This window comes from Somniosus microcephalus, chromosome 3 (genome assembly GCF_052327205.1).
Source record: "Somniosus microcephalus isolate GS21.2 chromosome 3, FLI_Smic_1.0, whole genome shotgun sequence".
Taxonomy (NCBI): domain Eukaryota; kingdom Metazoa; phylum Chordata; class Chondrichthyes; order Squaliformes; family Somniosidae; genus Somniosus; species Somniosus microcephalus.
In genome coordinates this window covers 95,004,922-95,024,208 of record NC_140989.1, presented here as the reverse complement: position 1 = coordinate 95,024,208, position 19,287 = coordinate 95,004,922, and the positions used below count along the sequence as shown (strand labels likewise).

General features: G+C 46.6%; 1 protein-coding gene across 21 annotated transcripts in view; it reads left to right on the top strand.

Moving 5' to 3' along the window:
* LOC147121217 (girdin-like) overlaps nt 1-19,287 on the top strand; it is a 456,789-nt gene that overhangs the window by 282,221 nt on the left and 155,281 nt on the right. For all 21 annotated transcript variants that reach the window (XR_015077512.1, XR_015077511.1, XR_015077513.1 and 18 more), the window contains one exon: nt 13,548-13,685. Coding sequence is in view for 18 of the 21 variants with exons in the window: in XM_085981375.1 (XP_085837501.1) it covers nt 13,548-13,685 (138 nt within the window). In the remaining 3 variants the exon portion in view is untranslated. The remainder of the gene's footprint in view (nt 1-13,547; nt 13,686-19,287) is intronic.

Genomic DNA, 19,287 nt, shown 5'->3' with positions numbered 1-19,287 from the left:
AGATGCACACATACCTGTACATATCAGTGGAGCAGTGGCTGCAGAAAGGACACTGAGTTACAGTGCATGCTCCAGCCAAACCTGCAGCCAATCTCTTTCACAGACATGGCACTGCTGGTGGTTGTTCAGGGCACAGTTGTCCAGAATTTTTATGATTGGGAAAATGTATGTTTGGGTAACATAGTGGTTATTTTACTGGACTAGTAATCCAGAGGCCTGGACTAATAATCCAGAGATGTGAGTTCAAATCCCACCAGGGCAGCTGGGGAATTTAAATTCAGTTAATTAAATAAATCTGGAATAAAAAGCTAGTATCAGTAATGGTGACCATGGAACTATTGGATTGTAGTAATCTAGTTTACTACTGTAATGTCCTTTAGAGAAGGAAATCTGCCGTCCTTACCTGGTCTGGCCTGTATGTGACTCCAGACCCACAGCAATGTGGTTGACTCTTAACTGCCCTCTGAGGTGGCTTAGCAAGCCACTCAGTTGTAACAAACCGCTGAGAGAAACAATAATAAAAATAAAACCGGATGGACCACCCGACATCAACCTAAGCACCGGCTACGACAATGGCACACCCAGCCCAGTCAACCCTGCAAATTCCTCCTCACTAATATCTGGGGAGATGTGCCAAAAATGGGAGATCACAGACTAGCAAAGCAACATCCTGACATAGTCATACTCACAGAATCATACCTTTCAGCCGATGTCCCAGACCCCTCTATCATCATCCCTGGGTATGTCCTGTCCCACCGGCAGGACAGACTCACCAGAGCTGGCGGCACAGTGGTATACAGTCGGGAGGGAGTGGCCCTGGGAGTCCTCAACATTGACTCCAGACCCCATAAAGTCTCATGGCTTCAGGTCAAGTATGGGCAAGGAAATCTCCTACTGATTACCACCTACTGCCCACTCTCAGCTGATGAATCAGTACTCCTCCATGTTGAACACCACTTGGAAGAAGCACTGAGGGTAGCAAGGGCACAGAACGTATTCTGGGTGGGGGATTTCAATGTCCATCACCAAGAGTGGCTCGGTAGCACCACTACTGACCGACCTGGCCGAGGCCTGAAGGACATAGCTGCCAGACTCGGCCTGCGGCAGGTGGTGAGAGAACCAACACGAGGGAAAAACCTACTTGAGCTCATCCTCACCAATTTACCTGTTCCAGATGCATTTGTCCATGGTAGCAGTGAACACCACACAGTACTTATGGAGACGAAGTCCCGTCTTCAACTGAGGACATCCTCCATCGTGTTGTGTGGCACTACTGCCGTGCTAAATGGGATAGATTCAGAATAGATCTAGCAGCTCAAAACTGGGCATCCATGAGGCACTGTGGGCCATCAGCAGCAGCAGAATTGTATTCCACCACAATCTGTAACTTCATGGCCCAGCATATCCCTCCATTACCATTAAACCAGGGGACCACCCTGGTTCAAAGAGGAGTGTAGAAGAGCATGCCAGGAGCAGCACGTGGTGTACCTAAAAATGAGGTGCCAACCCGGGGAAGCTACAACACAGGACTACATGCATGCTAAACAGCGGAAGCCGCATGCTATAGACAGAGCTAAGCTATGTCACAATCAATGGATCAAATCAAAGCCCTGCAGTCCTGCCGCATCCAGTCGTGAATGATGGTGGACAATTAAACAATTAATGGGAGGAGGAGGCTCCATGAATATCCCCATCCAATGATGGCGGAGCCCAGCACGCGAATGCAAAAGACAAGGCTGAAGCCTTGAAAACCATCTTCAGCCAGAACTGCCGAGCGGATGATCCATATCGGCCTCCTCCTGAGGTCCCCACCATCACAGAAGCCAGTCTTCAGCCAATTCGATTCACTCCACATGATATCAAGAAACTGCTGAGCGCACTGGATACAGCAAAGACTATGGACCCTGACAACATCCCAGCTGTCATGCTGAAGACTTGTGCTCCAGAACTAGCCGTGCCTCTAGACAAGCTGTTCCAGTACAGCTACAACACAGGTATCTAACCGACAATGTGGAAAACTGCCCAGGTATGTCCTGTCCACAAAAAGCAGGACAAATCCAATCCAGTCAATTACTGCTCCATCATCAGCAAAGTGATGGAACGTGTTGTCGACAGTGCCATCAAGTGGCACTTACTCACCAATAACCTGCTCGCTGGCTCAGTTTGTGATCTGCCAGGACCACTCAGCTCTAGACCTCATTACAGCCTTGGTCCAAACATGGACAAAAGAGCTCAATTCTAAAAGTGAGGTGAGAGTAACTGCCCATGACGTCAAGGCAGCATTTGACCGAGTGTGGCATCAAAGAGCCCTAGTAAAATTGAAGTCAATGGGAATCAGGGAAAACTCTCCACTGGCTGGAGTCATACTTAGCACAAAGGAAGATCGTTGTGGTTGTTGGAGGTCAATCATCTTAGTCCCAGGACATCGCTGCAGGAGTTCCTCAGGGCATTGTCCTAGGCCCAACCATCTTCAGCTGCTTCATCAATGACCTTCCCTCCATCATAAGGTCAGAAGCGAGGATGTTCGCTGATGATTTCAGTGTTCAGTTCCATTCGCAACTCCTCAGCAAATGAAGCAGTCCGTGCCCTCATGCAGCAAGACCTGGACGACATTCGGGAACATTCCTGCCACACAAGTGACGGGCAATGACTAATTCGATTACCATTGTCAAATCCCCCACTATCAACATCCTGGGAGGTAACCATTGACCAGAAACTTAACTGGACCAGCCACATAAATACTGTGACAACAAGAGCAGGTCAGAGGCTGGGTATTCTGCAGCGGGTGTCTCGTCTCCTTACTCCCCAAAGCCTTTCCACCATCTACAAGCCACAAGTCATGAGTGTGATAGAATACTTTCCACTTGCCTGGATGAGTGCAGCTCCAATAGCACTCAAGAAGCTCAACACCATCCAGGACAAAGCAGCCCGCTTGATTGGCACTTCATCCACCACCTTAAACATTCACTCTGTCCACCACCAGCGCACCGTGGCTGCAGTGTGTACCATATACAACATGCACTGCAGCAACTTGCCAAGGCTTCTTCGGCAACACCTCCCAAACCCGCGAACATTACCACCTAGAAGGACAAGGGCAGCAGGTGCATGGGAACACCACCACCTCCAAGTTCCCCTCCAAGTTACACACCATCCTGACTTGGAAATATATCGCCGTTCCTTCATCGTCGCTGGGTCAAAATCCTGGAACTCCCTCCTTAACAGCACTGTGGAAGTACCTCTACCACACGGACTGCAGCGGTTCAAGAAGACGGCTCACCACCATCTTCTGAAGGGCAATTAGGGATGGGCACTAAATGGTGGCCTTGCCACCGATGCCCACATCCCAGGAACAAATAAAGAAAAAATTCCAGGCTTCCATTGGGGGCAGGCAATCAGCTGTCCATACATATGTTAAGCAAGTGACCAAAGCCTTGTTTGGTCGAGTAAGGCATTTTACCTCCTTTCCCTTGGACAACCAACAATAACTCAAAAGTGCTGTGTAATTTTGTAGGATCACAAAATTGCTGAAAGTCCACAGAGCTATAGGTTATATGCATGTGGCCTTATGTACTCCATTACGCAATGCCACGATGTAGCCTAACGTAGTCCACTATCCCACTATTAATTGATCCACAAAGACAAGTCTCAGTAGCTCCTAGGTGTTCAATTCTATCCTCTGGAGCCATGGCTCATGACATCTGTGCAATATCCCCAGACACTAGTTGAGCACAGGTATAATGATGTGCTGGCATCCATTAGAGTAAGAAGAAAAAGAAGTACTTGCTTCTTTGTTGTTGAGTCTGTGCTTTTAAATGTAGTTATGCTTAATAACTAGACACAGACAACAGAATACTTAAACAGGTCTTTAGTAACTGAGGGTCAGGGCTGAACTGAAATACAATTTGCTCCACAGGGTTTATATACCGGTGTGGTCACCACCGGTACTACAATATACAGGAGCCATCAGAAAGTAGTCCATCACCTTAAGGTAGTCTCTTAAGGTGGTACAGGTTACATACACTACAATTCCTCCCCTTTTAGCTTAACAGTGTACACCCCAATTTAAACATAACATGGATAACATATATACAACTTTCATACAAAACTGTTCAAAGATTCAGTCTCTGAGGAGGCCTCCTGATCCGGGCCGGATAACGCCTTTCAGGGGTCTCTGGTTCTCGTTGCTGGGGTGACTCATCCATTTGATCTCTTATGGATTGAACATCATCATGTACGTTCGAGTCTGAGGTAGATGCTACAGGCTCAATAACTTCTTCAACTGGTGTTTCTGCCGTAGACATGGGGTCGACCCTTGTTCTCGATTCCACAAGTTGGTCAGCATGACGTCGTATTACGTTCTCACCAACGTCTACCGTGTACATCAAGGGTCCTTGTCGGGCACGAATTGTTCCGGATTGCCATTTATCATTCCTATAGTCCCTGGCCAACACTGGTTGTCCTATTTCGAAACTCCGAGTGGCCTTGTTATTTACGTGCTGGAATTGTTTGTTTTCGACTTCCCTATGCACATTGGGTTTTAACAAATCCAACCGGGACCGCAACCTCCTGTTATAGAACATTATGGCAGGGCTTTGATTTGTCACTGCATGCGTGGCGTTTCGATATGCCATCAGGAAATTGTCCACCTTGTGTTGTAGTGGAATATGGTCTTCGCTCATGGCCTTTATCGCCTTTTTGAACGTTTGTACAAATCTCTCGGCCAACCCATTGGTAGCCGGATGATATGGGGCAGATGTATAGTGTTTCACCCCATTCTTTTTCATGAATTTCTGGAATTCTTCTGACACGAACTGTGGTCCGTTGTCTGAACATATTTGTTCCGGCAACCCATTCCTTGCAAATATGGTTCTTAGAACTGCGATCGTCTTTTCAGAGGTAGTGGTCGACATCTTAATCACTTCTGGCCATTTAGAATGTGCGTCTACCGCTATCAAAAACATGGAATCCATGAATGGACCTGCAAAGTCGATATGCACACGTTGCCATGGGGTTGAAGGCCATTCCCACGGATGCAGCGGTGCAATTGGAGGTGCGTTTTGAACTTTTTGGCACCCTGAGCAGCTTTTAGTCAGATCCTCTATTTGTCGATACCTGGCCACCACACATAAGCCCTAGCAAGGCCTTTCATCTTGACTCCCCCCAGATGACCTTCATGCAGTTCCTTCAGAACTCTCTCCCTTAATTTAGGAGGAATAATCACCCTTGTTCCATACATCAATGTTCCTTGACAGACGGACAGCTGTTCTCATCTGGCTGAGAATGCAGGTAACAGTGGTTCGCCATGTGCTGGCCATCCCTTCACTGTCAAATCGTAGACCCGAGACAGTGTCGGGTCGTTTCGGGTCTCTCTCTCAATACTCGCATTGGTGACTGGTAAGCATTCGATGATGGTCGAGTGAAATATCTCGACAGGGTCAACTGCCGGTGCCTCTTCCGCTGTAGGTAGTGGCAGGCGCGACAGCCCATCAGCATTACCATGTTGCTTTGTACCTTTGAATTCGATATATTGATGTGCCCCTAGGAAAAGGGACCATCTCTGAAGCCTCTGCGCCGTCATAACCGGAACACCCTTCTTAGGGTTAAAAATGGAAACCAACGGCTGGTGATCTGTCAGCAGCGTAAACCTTTGGCCTTGCAGGTAATGGTTAAATTTCTTAACTCCCCACACGAGGCTGAGAGCCTCCCTATCTACCTGAGCATAGTTGCGCTCTGCGGAGGTCAATGATCTGGATGCGAACGCGACTGGTCTTTCCAAGCCATTTGGCAACTTATGTGAGAGCACTGCCCCGATACCATATGGAGAAGCATCACAAGCTAAACGAATAGGCAGCGTTGGGTTAAAGTGAGCTAACACTTCCTTAGAGGTAATCAGTGCCTTGCTTTTTTGAAAAGCCCGCTTACAGTCCTCGCTCCACTTCCATGGTACTCCCATTTGCAAAAGAGTGTTCAGCGGGTGTAACACCGTGGATAAATTTGGAAGAAACTTGTGGTAATAGTTAATCAACCCAAGGAACGACCTCAACTGGGATACATTTTCCGGAGCGGGAGCTTTCACAACAGCTTCGATCTTGTCAGGTGACTTATGAAGCCCCTCCTGGTCAATGACGTGACCGCAGTACGAGATTCGCTTCTGAAAGAACTCACATTTCTGGCGATTAACTCTGAGTCCATATTCTTTCAATCTGGTGAGCACCTGCTCCAAATTCGCGAGGTGTTCCTTATCATCATCTCCTGTAATCAGAATGTCGTCCAGGTAGCATTGTGTGCCTGGAATTCCCTGTAATACCTGCTCCATGGCCCTTTGCCAAATCGCTGGAGCCGATGCCACTCCAAAAACCAGTCTATTATACCGATATAAGCCCTTATGTGTGTTGATCGTGAGATACTGGCGTGACGCTTCATCAACTTCCATCTGTAGGTACGCCTGCGCCAGTTCTATCTTGGTGAAGTGTTTCCCGCCAGACAGTGAAGCGAAGATATCCTCAATCCGCGGAAGCGGATATTGCACCGTGTGAAGAACCGGATTAACAGTGATCTTGAAATCGCCACAGATGCGAACCTTCCCAGGTTCCCCCGGCTTGTTGCTCAACGAACGCTTCATGACAGGAACAATGGGTGTAGCCCATTCGCTCCAGTCCACCTTTGACAGTACTCCTGAACGTTCTAGCCCTTCCAGCTCTGCTTCCACAGCAGGTCGTATCGCATAAGGTACCGGTCTGGCTTTGAAAAATTTTGGGTTTGCATGTTCTTCAACCTTGATGTTTGCCGTAATTCCTTTCAGTGTTCCCAGTCCCTGTTGGAACACCTCCTTAGCATTGTCCAATATTTTGGACAGTCGTTTAGGTTTGACGTCGTCCTCTTTACAGGAATCTACAGTTAGTGCTTGTAAGGAATGCCAGTCCATATTTATTCTCCGGATCCATTCCCGTCCCAGTAGTGGCAGACCTCCCTCAGGTAACACATACAAGTCCATTCCCTGACTTTCTTTACCATTGTAGACCACCTTTACCTTTATCTTTCCGATGGGGTATACTCTTTGCCCCATGTATGTTTTCAATACAATCTCCGTATCCCTCAGGGGAATGTGTGAGAATAACCTTTTGTAATCTTGCTTATTCATGACCGTCAATGCCGATCCAGTGTCCAATTCCATCTTCACTTGGACTCCTGCTATCCGAAGCATGACCCAGATAGTTTGGTGGTCTGCTGTGTTACCCACATTATGTATTTTTAGACAACCCAGTTCCTTACTGCTGGAGTCTGAATCCGTCTTCTGTTCATACGAACTGTTCTCTGTCACCTTGTGTACTTTTTTGTACTTCTCCTGCGGCGACTTTTTGTTGCTGGTCTTCTTTCCTGACCGGCATACTCTCGCTATGTGACCAAGTTTGCCACATTGCCTGCATTCTTTATCTTTGAACCAGCACTGGTTCTGATCATGCGTTGTCCTTCTGCAATGATAGCACTTTACTGCGCCCAATGCCATTTCATTGGTGCTGAATTCCGATGGCCTTTGCTGCATTTCTGCAGTGCCTCGTGCTGCTGCCTCGTGCGATGCTGCAATGCTGAAAGCTTTGTCCAGCGTAAGATCCTTTTCCTCTAGCAGTCGCTTCTGGGTTCCTTCCTTTAGTAGCCCACACACAAACTTATCTCTCAGAGCGTCTGCTAGTCCTGTACCGAACTGACAGTACTTTGATAACTTGCGCAGTTCGATTAAGAATTCAGCGTTGCTTTCCTCTTTAAGCTGAATTCTTTTGTAAAATTTAAATCGTTCCGCTATCAGCAGCGGCGTGGGGTTTAAATGCTCTTGCAGGATAGTAACAATATCCGCGAAACTCTTTCCTACCGGTTTATCTGGTGTTACAAGGTGCCTTAATAACCCGTACGTCTTCGCACCCATCGAGTTTAATAGGGTTAGTGCTTTCTTATCCACCGGTACCTCATTCGCTGTACAGTAAACTTCAACGCGTTCCACATAAGTGGCCCAATCTTCTACATCGCTATCAAAAGCAGTGATGTTACCCGTTTTTGGCATCCTTGTTGAGTTTCCTTAATTTTATTTTATTTTTCAAAATGGCGGCTTCCCGCGCTTGGCGGCTTTTCCCGCGCTTGTCTTCTTCCCCCGCTGACTAAAATGGCGATTACCGCGCTATTGCCGTTCTCGCCTCCCAGCGGTCCTTTATTTCCCCCGACGCTTGCTGCTCTTATTCCCCGCCGCTCCCGCGGTCCTCGTGGACATCAACGCTTTTCTGGCTGCTGCGCGTCTCTGCCCCGATTGCAGCCCGGCCCCTGACACCGGCTGCGGTCGTGCTCTCCGCCCTTTTCTTCGTTTTCCCTCCCCTTCTCCCACTGACAACTCGGCCGACTTCCCCTCCGTGCCACTCGATCGGGCTTACCCGCCGCTGTCGTAGAAGGGATGATTACTGCCTGTTGTCGATGGTGGACTTCGTGGCCAGCAAACTAACCCGGGTTCCCGATGGCCTCCCGTGCGATGCAGTGCTCAGCAGGATGTTGAGGGCGGATGCCCCTTTTCGACGCCCGTTCTGAGGACGAAGCTTCCTTGGATGCAAAACTGCCGCTAGGTACGATCAGACTCGTCGCCACTGTTGAGTCTGTGCTTTTAAATGTAGTTATGCTTAATAACCGGACACAGACAACAGAATACTTAAACAGGTCTTTAGTAACTGAGGGTCAGGGCTGAACTGAAATACAATTTGCTCCACAGGGTTTATATACCGGTGTGGTCACCACCGGTACTACAATATACAGGAGCCATCAGAAAGTAGTCCATCACCTTAAGGTAGTCTCTTAAGGTGGTACAGGTTACATACACTACATTTGTAATGCCTTATTACACAATCATAACATAATCAAGCACACCATTGATATGTTGAAACAGTGTTTCAGGTTCCTGAATAGATCGGGGGATGTCCTGCAATACAGCCTAGTGAGGGTTTCAGGGACTGTTGCTATTTGCTGCATGCTGCATAGAAGAGCAGAATCCAATGTTGGCAGTGAGAGCCATTCAGAGGCTCTCTTACAGGAGACCTCTTAACTTGCAGAGGTGGGCAATGTATTCATCATTCCTAGCCGTTCCCCCATGCCATCCCAAATATACCTTCAGCTACAATGGCTTACATTTTTCTTACAAAAATGCATTTTCCTTGCAACTCTCAAATCTAGCAATCATAACCCCAATGAACCTTGACAAAAACACGTGCACCATTTAAAAAAAAATTGTGAACATGTCATGTGAGTGCTTCCATGTTGCTTCCCCTCAGTTATAGGCCCAGAAATTAGGTTCGGGGGCTTGCCGCGCGTGCAAGCCCCTGATGTGCACTCACCCGGCGCGCCGACATCTGAAGCCTGGGCCTGCTTGGAATTCCTGTCACTGGCCCGGTTCAGATGTCGGCGCGCTGTGCTTACCTGATCCAGCGGCGTAGTTAGTTCGATGTGCCGGCTGGGATCAGGTGAGCACTGTGCAGCCAATCAGGGGAGGGGAAACTTCATTCATGAGTTTGATAGTAAGAACTGTCAAACTCATGAAAAGTACGGGCGCCCAAAAGACTAGTTTAACTTTAAATAAAATTTTAAAAAACATCCCAATAATTAAATAAACTATAAATAACTTGAAAAAACTATTTTAAACAATTAATCAAATTTTTGAAAAAAATAATTTAAAAAAAAATCGGGTCTAAAACTACACTTACCTTACTGTAAAGTCCTTAAAAACAATAAAGCTGTGGAAAAAATGTTATAATTTTAAGTAATAGACCACTTACCTTAAAGAATGAAGTCCTTACGTCTCCTTTTTACATTCGTAAAAAGGAGAGGCCCTTACACACGCGCAAACCTGTGGAAAAAATGGAATTTCAGCGCGTACGCGCAGACACCTGCGCGCACGCGTTCGTCCTCTGAACCCCTTGGTTCAGAGGACAGGAAATGCCGGTTTTCCGCACATGCGCTGTGCATGCTGAAAACCGGCACTTCCATCGGGCTCACGCGTGAGTACCCCGTCCGTACTCATGCGTTGGGCCCGGAATTACTGGGCCATTGTGTTTAATGTAAGTGCTCTCAAACGTAGTCTGGTGCTACTTCTAGGTGCTATCGCAGTGACAGGAGTACATTAAGTGTTGGCTGCTGTGTATGCATAACAACCTCTTGCAATTAAGGTTGCAATTGCCTTCTGGAAGCTGAGTCCTAAGATGAGCCTGGTATAGGTTGTAACATTTTTGCTATCACATGTACATCATAGACCTGCCAGCTTTCAGACACCTGCGCAGCCATTGGAGGGGGTGATGGACCGCACCATTATCTGTTGCCCATCTGAGCCGTGCACTAATCGCCTGAAAAATAATGGCACCTATGAATTCATTGAATCCTAGACACACGCTAACCAATCCCTAAGCGTTTTGAAATCAGAAGAGATAGTCTGTTTCACTCTGGAACTCTAGGTCTCTATGGCAGTAGTCTGAGCATTGATGGGAGAAGCACTTTGAGGCTTTGACATAAGTACTCTGCTGCAGATGTCCCTGGAGATGCCACATGCTTGATGGTGTACTGTAGTATCACAAAATCATCATGCAAGATTATGTAAGTGTAGCTGGTAGACTTCTCCACCTAAACCACCAGCTGCAGCATGCTGGTTAGTAAGATCTCCAATGACTGCATCAAAGCTTGACATGTATAACCCAACCTTTTTAAAATAAAAAATCGGATCCAGTTGAGGTGGAATTTATATCCAATGTCCGAATCAACCAGCCCCGGGATAGAGGTGATAGCAGCAGATAACCTTGACGTCAGAAGAGTACCTCCTCCTGTACCAGTGTAATATTTCCATTCCTCACCTGCCATCCTTCTGGCATCTGATTGACACTGCCAAATCAATGTCAATTAAGATGATTTTGTAGATAGTTTTGTACTGTACATTTTTACCCCTGGATTGAGCTTGCTCAAGCTAATTTCACTTAGGACACTTAATAGCTGTCTGAGGAGAGACTCATTTCTTTGGTTGTGCTCAAACCTAGATCCTAGAGCTTGGAAGGACATAATTTTTATCATTGAGCCAACTTAAAATAAATATTTTGTTCTCACTCTATAATGGAAAACTACACCTAATTTTTTTTTAAACATTAATCTCAATAGTACAATATGACATTCAGAATACAGCTCTTTGCTGTGTAAAACCAATGACTCAATTAGCTGGTAACATCTGCCTGACCTGGTGCAGTAAATATGAAATGAAATTAATTGAGTGGCCTCGATATTTACAGGGGGTGGGAGGGGGTGGCGTTTGTAGTGGCCTGGAAATGCAGGTAACCCGGAAGTCCTGCTATTAATTCCGGCATATAAATTCATTAATTCCCAGATTGAAAGGCCGGCTGGCTGCCGTGCAGGAAGGTCTGCACTGATAGGCTGCAAACGTGGAAAGGAGGGAGGGAGGGAGAGAGAGAGAGATCATGGAGATTGATGGGAGTTCAGAGGCGGGGGATAATCAGATCGCGAGGGGGTGAGGTCGGCTGATCACTGGGAAGGGAGCAGGTTAGCTTGGTGGGGCTGGGGGAAGCACACGTGCCCCTCTTGGTCCACAAGCAGTGCTGGAAAGGCACTCACCTGCTGGATCTGACCGTTGTTGCCTGCCTTCAGCTGCTGGGTTTCCTGAGCCCTGGGAAACCTGGCCCACAGGCGGTAAATCGAAAAGCCTGTTAAAATTTGAGGCATGCAACCTCATTAAAATATTTAAATAGTGAACCCACCTCTGGAGAGCAGGTTAGACGCCCACCCCTGTTAAAACCGGAAGTTGGTGGCAGGTTGGGGTTGGATTTCTGGTTTTGAAATTTGTGGCAGGTACCAAAAACAATGACTTCAGTCTTCCCAATATTCAATTGGAGAAAATTTTGATTCATTAATATCAGACAAGCAGTCTAACAGCACAAGGAAAAGAGTAGATAGGTAGAGCTGGGTGTCAGCACACAGATGAAAGGTGACCCTGTACATATGGAAAATGACATCAAGAGGGTAACAGTTGAAGAGGAAGAGAAGAGGGCTAAGTATAGTTTCTTGGAGAACTCCAGAGGTGACAATGGACGGAAAGAGACGCCATTGGTGGAGATGTGCTTTCTGCATTAGGACAGGCAGGAGTTGGAAGCATGCAAAGGCAGTCTCATGCAGCAGGCCAGCAGAGAGGCAATGGAGGAGGCTAGCATGATTAGCCCTGTCAAACACCACAGAGAAGTCATGGAGGGTGTAATTTGTGATTTTGGCCAGAGGGATCTTGTGAGGAGGGTAAATGCAGACTGAAGAGATTAGAACAGGACATTTTGGGAACGATGTGCAAGGAGCTGTGATACAACAATTCACACAAGGGTCTTGGAGAGGAAAAGGAGGTCAGAAATGATGTGGTAGTTGGAAAGGATAGAAGAGGGGTAATGCAATCGGGAGTGGGGTGAGCAGCGGCCCGCAGTTTTAATGTGGGGCCAGGGGAGACACCTGCTCCTGGCTCCACATTCAGATAAGTATAAAAATTTGTACTTGCCTTTTTTTGATTGCATCTTTCAGTGATCCCGTTAAGGACTGCTATTTTTGTTGATAAGCACCTGAGAAATGTACGGAATGTCATAAATCTCATCATCGAGAAACTACCTATGAAATAACACTGGACAGCCAGCTGGTGGCGCCGTCCAAGGAGTATAAATACTCGGGCGTTGACCCCAGCTTGGCAGGGACATTTTGTAAAGACAAGGGAACTAGTGGATACAACTAGACTTCCATGTTCTAAAATAAGTTGATTAAAGCCTTGCTTTATGCTCAAACCAAGTGCATAGTGAGTTTTATTACATCACGGTGTATGCTGCGCTCAATCACGATCCAATTTGGTAAAGCGGCTTGATATTAACATTACGCTTCCGATTGGCATAGAAAATGGGCCTGACTACTGTTTCAGGTGGACGCCCTGGACACTTACAGGTCACTCTAACCAATATGGTGGTGGTGCACTTCTAAAGCGGACTGAGCTCACATGCACTGCACACCATATTAGATTCTTAAGCACCCGTTTCTCGCCCGAAAAACGGGCACTCTGCAATCGAATTTCGAGGCCAAATCAGTTCTCTATGAACATGGAAATCTAATCAACATTCAGATGCTGATGAGTAGGGCTCTGTGCATGTTCAGAGCTCAAACCAGTATATGTAGTATAAAATAAGGCGAGCCACTTATCTTCAGTTTTGTTCATTTGTCTAACCTACTGACTCCCAAGATATGCACAAGTTGGAATGCAACACTTAACTTGAATTAATAACATTGACTTGATAACAGATAAATGTAAATGACAAACTTACCTTCTGTTTGGCCTAATAAACTTTTCTAAGTTTCCCATTGCCTAACAGCTTATTCTTTACAAACAAAATGGTCAAATTCCTTAATGAATATTTAAGTTCATTTATCGTTCTGTTTCTTTTGCTAGCTGATTTACTGTAGAATTGCATCTTCTACTTTTTTTTAAATGTTATTTCTTTCGGTTTTAGATGGTGAGGCTCCAGGGAGAGATCAGCAATGAAAAACAAAGTATGCAACATGTTGAAAGTCTCAGCAGTGACCTTATAAAAGAGAAGTCCCAGCTCGAAAAAACTATCGAAACCATTCGAGAAAATGCTGAGAGACAGGTAAGAACACATGATTAAGTGCGTTTTCACAAATCATTTTTTTTTTCATTTCTAAGCCAAACTCCATTGCCATAACCTTACATTCGAATGGACAGATTGAGTGGAACTATCCTGTATGTTTATCCATATAATTAGTCTTTTAGCCTGATTAGACAGTAGCAGATAAAATGTGACCATGATGGGCAGACAGTAAAAGGTGGCAACAAGAATGAATATCTTTATCAACATGAAACCAATGCCTGAGATAAGTTAAAACCGGCATTGACTCAGTGCACTTCATTTGTACAATTTTATATTGTCATAGGTTGGATTTTGGCAGGTTTGGATGCAGTATGAGCTTTGTAGAAGTGCCTTACTTCTTAGCTCTGGGTAATGACTCAATACACACTTGGATTCGTCAGATGGACAGGCCTTTTATTTCACTTCTTGCAAGGGGAATCAGCACCTCTACTCAAGGGGTGAGGCTACTATTCCAATGATACAGCGTAAGCGTTCCATATTTATACAGTGTAACAAACAAGTTTAATTGACATTCCTTTGTTCCTCTATCAGGATACATTTTAGATTAATCATCAGGTATTAATGACATATTGACAGAAGGATCCTGGACACATAAGTCAACCGTTAATCTATAACAGGGCATGAATCGTGTAACCGGAGGTCCTCTTTAATCTTAATCATGTATTGGGAGGCTAGGTTTGCTTACGGTCACAAGTTGTCAGGTCACTGGTTACATCAAAGGAACTCATTATTTCACTTCTACATTCTCATTAGGTGGGCAGACATCTGTTCTTGGCTGTAATCCGAGTACGTGCAATAGCTCTAGTTACACATCGACACTTGCCCAGTGTCAAGTCTGAAAACTTTTACCCAGCAAGCACTTGAAATTAACCCCTTATATCATGTAGATTTCCTCAGCTTCAAAGCCATTATTAATTGGATAATTGATTTGATACCATGTTAAATTATGCTTGTGGCTACAGTAGGTGTCTCCAAGAGTTTTGGGGCTAGAAATTCGTTGTAGCCAAGGACTGTGCGGTGTCAGTAGAAGAGTTGGAGAATTAGCGCCAGGCGCAAATGTTTTTGACTGCACGCAAAATTCGTCCTCACTGCTCAGTAAAATGATTGGAGTCCTAAATCAAGCCTTAAAATCCAAGCTCATTGGCGTTAGACTTGAAGGGTAGACCAATATCGGGTGCAGTCTAATCGCAGCTCATCATTGTCACAAGCTTTTTTCACTACTTAAAGGGGAGGTTCATTGATGCTGCATCACCTCATTCTCAGCATTGTTGGATGTGCAGCTGCCTCAGCAAGTAGAAGCAGAACAAGGAGAAGGAGCTAGAGGTTTGAACCAGGTGTGCTCATGGCAGGTCCAAGCCCCAGGGAGAGAGCCCGCAGATTCTCAGATGAAGTATTGGAGGCATTGGTTTTCGCTGTGGAGAGACTGAGGGCGGTGCTCTACCCAGCAAGTGGCAGGAGGCCCTCGCCACAAGTCTTCCATACCATGTGGAGGGAGGCAGCGCAGCATGTCTCGGGCAGCACTGTGGTCCCCAGGACCCACACACAGTGCAGGAAGAAATGTAATGACCTCAGTCGGGTGGTCAGGATGAGTGAATGCTTCAACAAATACTACATACCACCATCTGTACCACAATCTTCACACACTGCTCAAAGCAGCACTCACCCACCAACAATTTCTACCTACCAACACTCACATCCACATCTCACATCTTGCACACAATGACAGCTATTCAACTATGGCAAGCACAAGGATCATTAGTTATTAGAGTTCTTGTGACATGTGTGATATGCTTATAGATAAATTTATTAATGATCTTTGGAATATTTTGTGGTCTCTCATTTCACCTTTGCGCCCAGGAGGACGCTGTCATACACCATGAGACAGGGATTGTATGATGGGGATGTGGTGAGCTACGGGGATCTGGCGTTTCATTCATGTGACACGGAGTCTGATGAGCCGGTCACGGACAGCCTGTCCAGAAGGCTGTTTGTCTCACTGCCTCCTCCCTCCCTCCTGTTCCTCCTCCCTCCCTCCTGTTTCTCCTCCTCCTCGTCCTCTTCTTCCTTCTCATCCTCCTCCTGAGGTGGTCCTGCAATCCCTGCTGGCAAGGGCTGTGCCCTATGATGGCCAAGTTGTGGAGCATGCAGCAGGTGACGATGAAATGAGGCACCCGCTCAGCCGAGTACTGGAGTGCTCCTCCTGAGCGGTCAAGGCAGCGGAACCGTTGCTTCGATAAGCTGATGGTCTGCTCGATGATGTTCCTGGTAGCAGCATGGCTCTCATTATGAGAGTTGGGGTTGCGGAGGGGAGTCATGAGCCAGGAGCGCGGATAGTCCTTGTCTCCGAGCAGCCACCCTTGAGCTTGATGTGGTGGCTGGAAGAGTGCTGGCACACTGGTCTGGCGCAGGATGAAGGCATCGCGGCTGCTGCCAGGATAGCAGGCATTGACATTAAGGATTCGTTGTGTGTGGTCGCACACCAACTGCACGTTAAGTGAGTGGTGGCCTTTGCGGTTACAGACGATCTCAGGATTGTTATGTGGTGCCCGCAAAGCCACGTGGGTGTAGTTGATGGCGCCCTGCACCATGGGGAAACCCGCTATCCTGGCAAAGCCACATGCATGCTCGTCCTGCTTCTCTCTGGTGATCGGGAAGCCAATGTAGTCTGGCGAAGAAATTGAGGGCCACGGTGACATTGACTGCCACTGGGAGAGCTGTGGTCGCCATGGTCTGAGGTTGGAGGTCTGGTTGCAGGAGGTGGCAGAATTCTGTGACCACCTCCTTGGTGAAGCGTAGCCTTCTAATACAGTGCTCCTCGCTTAATTGAAGGTAGGAGAAGTGATCTCGGAATACCCTCGGAGGGTAAGGCCTCCTGTTGAGAGCCGTGATGGCCCCCCTCCTCCCTCTGCGCACATGTTCCCGTATTTCTCACTGCCAAGCTCCCTCCGCTGTAGATCCTGGAGGGCGAGGTTGCATGCTGGTACAGTCCCCATTAATGTTACCATGTGTAGCAGTTTGAATCTTTGAAGAATAAATGTAGTTACTTTTTAGTTGCCAGAAGACTCCTGATTCAAAAGAACCTTGAAATTACTGAATGAAACTGTTGTGGTAGATGAAAGTAACAAAAAACCACTGAAACTGCACTAACCTGACAGCAGCGAGTGATTACTGATGATCCCTTTAAATAACGTCCCTGGAACCGGCTTCCTAGTGCTGCACATCCGCCCTCCCTGTCTGTGTTTACTCTAGGCGGTAAGGTAGGTGGCGAGAATCAATTTTGCAAATCGGGTGGTCAGTGAGCGTTGTACAATCACTGACGTCACGATCTGCCTGCCGTTGATGTTCCCAGCGATACCTCTTACCGGCAGTGCTGTGGGAGGGGGGGGGGGGAAGGAATTTGCCATGCTGCGCTGGATTCACCTCACCCCAACAATACTGGTCTGACGCCCCATTGCTAACGGGAGGCGCTAAGGGGACGAATTTTTCCCCCTTGATCTTCATGTAACATCAGTCCCATAACCTCACAGCCTGATCATTTCTCATTACCAAGTTCAGATGGAATGCCAAGGATACTTAATTAAAACAAAAGGCATTTATTAAGACGCATTGACTGGTGGCTAGTCAGTACAGCAGGACACATACTATTTGAGAGTAATGCGTAACACACATAAATGGCGCTGCTGTGACAGCTCAACATTGTATTGCTGAGCAAAGCTTTGTCAATAAAATTAAATGTTGCATTATAGGTGAAGTAACAGCATTTTAACACTGACATGTGACCTACTTGTTGCAGAGTTGTAAGTCAATGCATCTGATAGCCATACATGTGCTTTTACTGAGAGTGGGGAGGGAAGGAATAGACTAAACTCAGTGAGAAAGAAGCTGTGTTAGACATTGCTCCCAGATCTTTTTATATTCCTGTTTTTCAAATAATTATGCCATTCCCTTTTAAATGATGTTCTGGTCTCTGCCTCAATAGCCACTTGTGGTGAAGCATCCCATGTTCTAATAGCCCTCAATTCAAAAACATTCTTCCTCCCTTCCCCCTTGGTTCTTCCAGTGTGAATCCTCGGTCACCGTCCCTTTGTTCCCCATTCACCCACCAGTGGAAATGATCTTTCACTATTTACCCATTGTAAAGTCCCCAGGTTTCATTCACCCCTTTACTGGCTGCTCCTCTTTCTGTATTGCTCCCACTCAGCATGCTGCTGCTCACAGGAAACGCTGGGGCCCCATGCCTACCCCATTCCCCAGTCTCTCTTTCTGCCCCTCGAGCGCTGAGTCCCCAACCCCCATTCATTGGAACAGGAGTAGGCCATTTAGCCCCTTGAGCCTGTTCTGTTATTTAATTAGATCATGGCTGATCTGTAGCTCAACTCATTTCCCCGCTTTTGATCCATATCCCTTGATAAACTTACCTAATAATAATCTGCCGACTTCAATCTTGAAATTTTCAATTGACCCAACATCCACAGCCTTTTGAGGGAGAGAGTTCCACATTTCCACTACTCTTTGGGTGAAAAAGTGCTTCCTGATTTCACTACTGAATGGCCTGGCTCTAATTTTAAGATTGTGACCTCTTTGTTCTGGATTCCCCCACCAGAGGAAAAAGCTCCCCTGTATTCCACAGTCTCCCTGTCACTACGAGCCCCAGTCCCCTGTAAACCAATCCCCCGCCCCCTTGTCCATGTTCATGCTCCGTCTCTCTCTTCTCCTCTTCCACCCTCCCCCAGATTCCTGCCATTTTCTCCACCAGGTCTCGTTTCAAGTCTCTTCTAAGGTAGGGCGGCTCTCTGCAACTGGAGGTGGAGGGCAGCGTCACTGAACCAGAGGCTTCTCTGCAGTGCCAGCTGTTGACATCGTGGAATGGAGTGGGATGCTGCGGCTGGGATATTTAAAGGGCAAAGTTCTCCCGGGCTGCTAGCAGCAGTACCCGAGAGACTCATGTCCCATTCTGAGAGATTCTTGGGCAATCGTGGTGGTTGGCAGTGCTACCGAGGAGCTGCTGGATTTCGATTTCTCCCCGCCCCCACAAATAACCCCTGCAATCGGTTATCTGCCTGTCACCGCTCATGCAGCACTGCCAGCTCGCCAATATTTTTGTAATGATGCCTGACCATTTCTATGGGGTTCTCATGGCACTTCTGCTGAAGTTACTGTGAAAATATCCCCCAACTCCCACTTGGCATTTGATTTGTTTTGATATAGCAGCTTAAAATTGTGGCTGTCCTTGACTTACCAGTATTTTGAGGGTTATAGACACTTTTTGAAACTGTAGGTCAGTTTTTACTAGTTTTTTAGGTTAGCATGTATGTATGCATCAGGCTGTACTATTAGCTGCCAGACTCTACCAGGATAGCACATAAAGTGGCTTTCTTTTCCCAAAGTCCTTAAAGCGTTCAGACATCATGGAGCTATCTACATTGACTCTTTAAATAACTTTTTAGCCCAATTATGACTGAGGTATTCACATGCCTGTTAAATATCACTTCCAAGGAGCATTTTGTATTTCATTTCTAAAATGTAAACACTATTCCATGGGGGAAAAATTCAGTTGGTTGCGCCTCCCATTAGCGCTTTA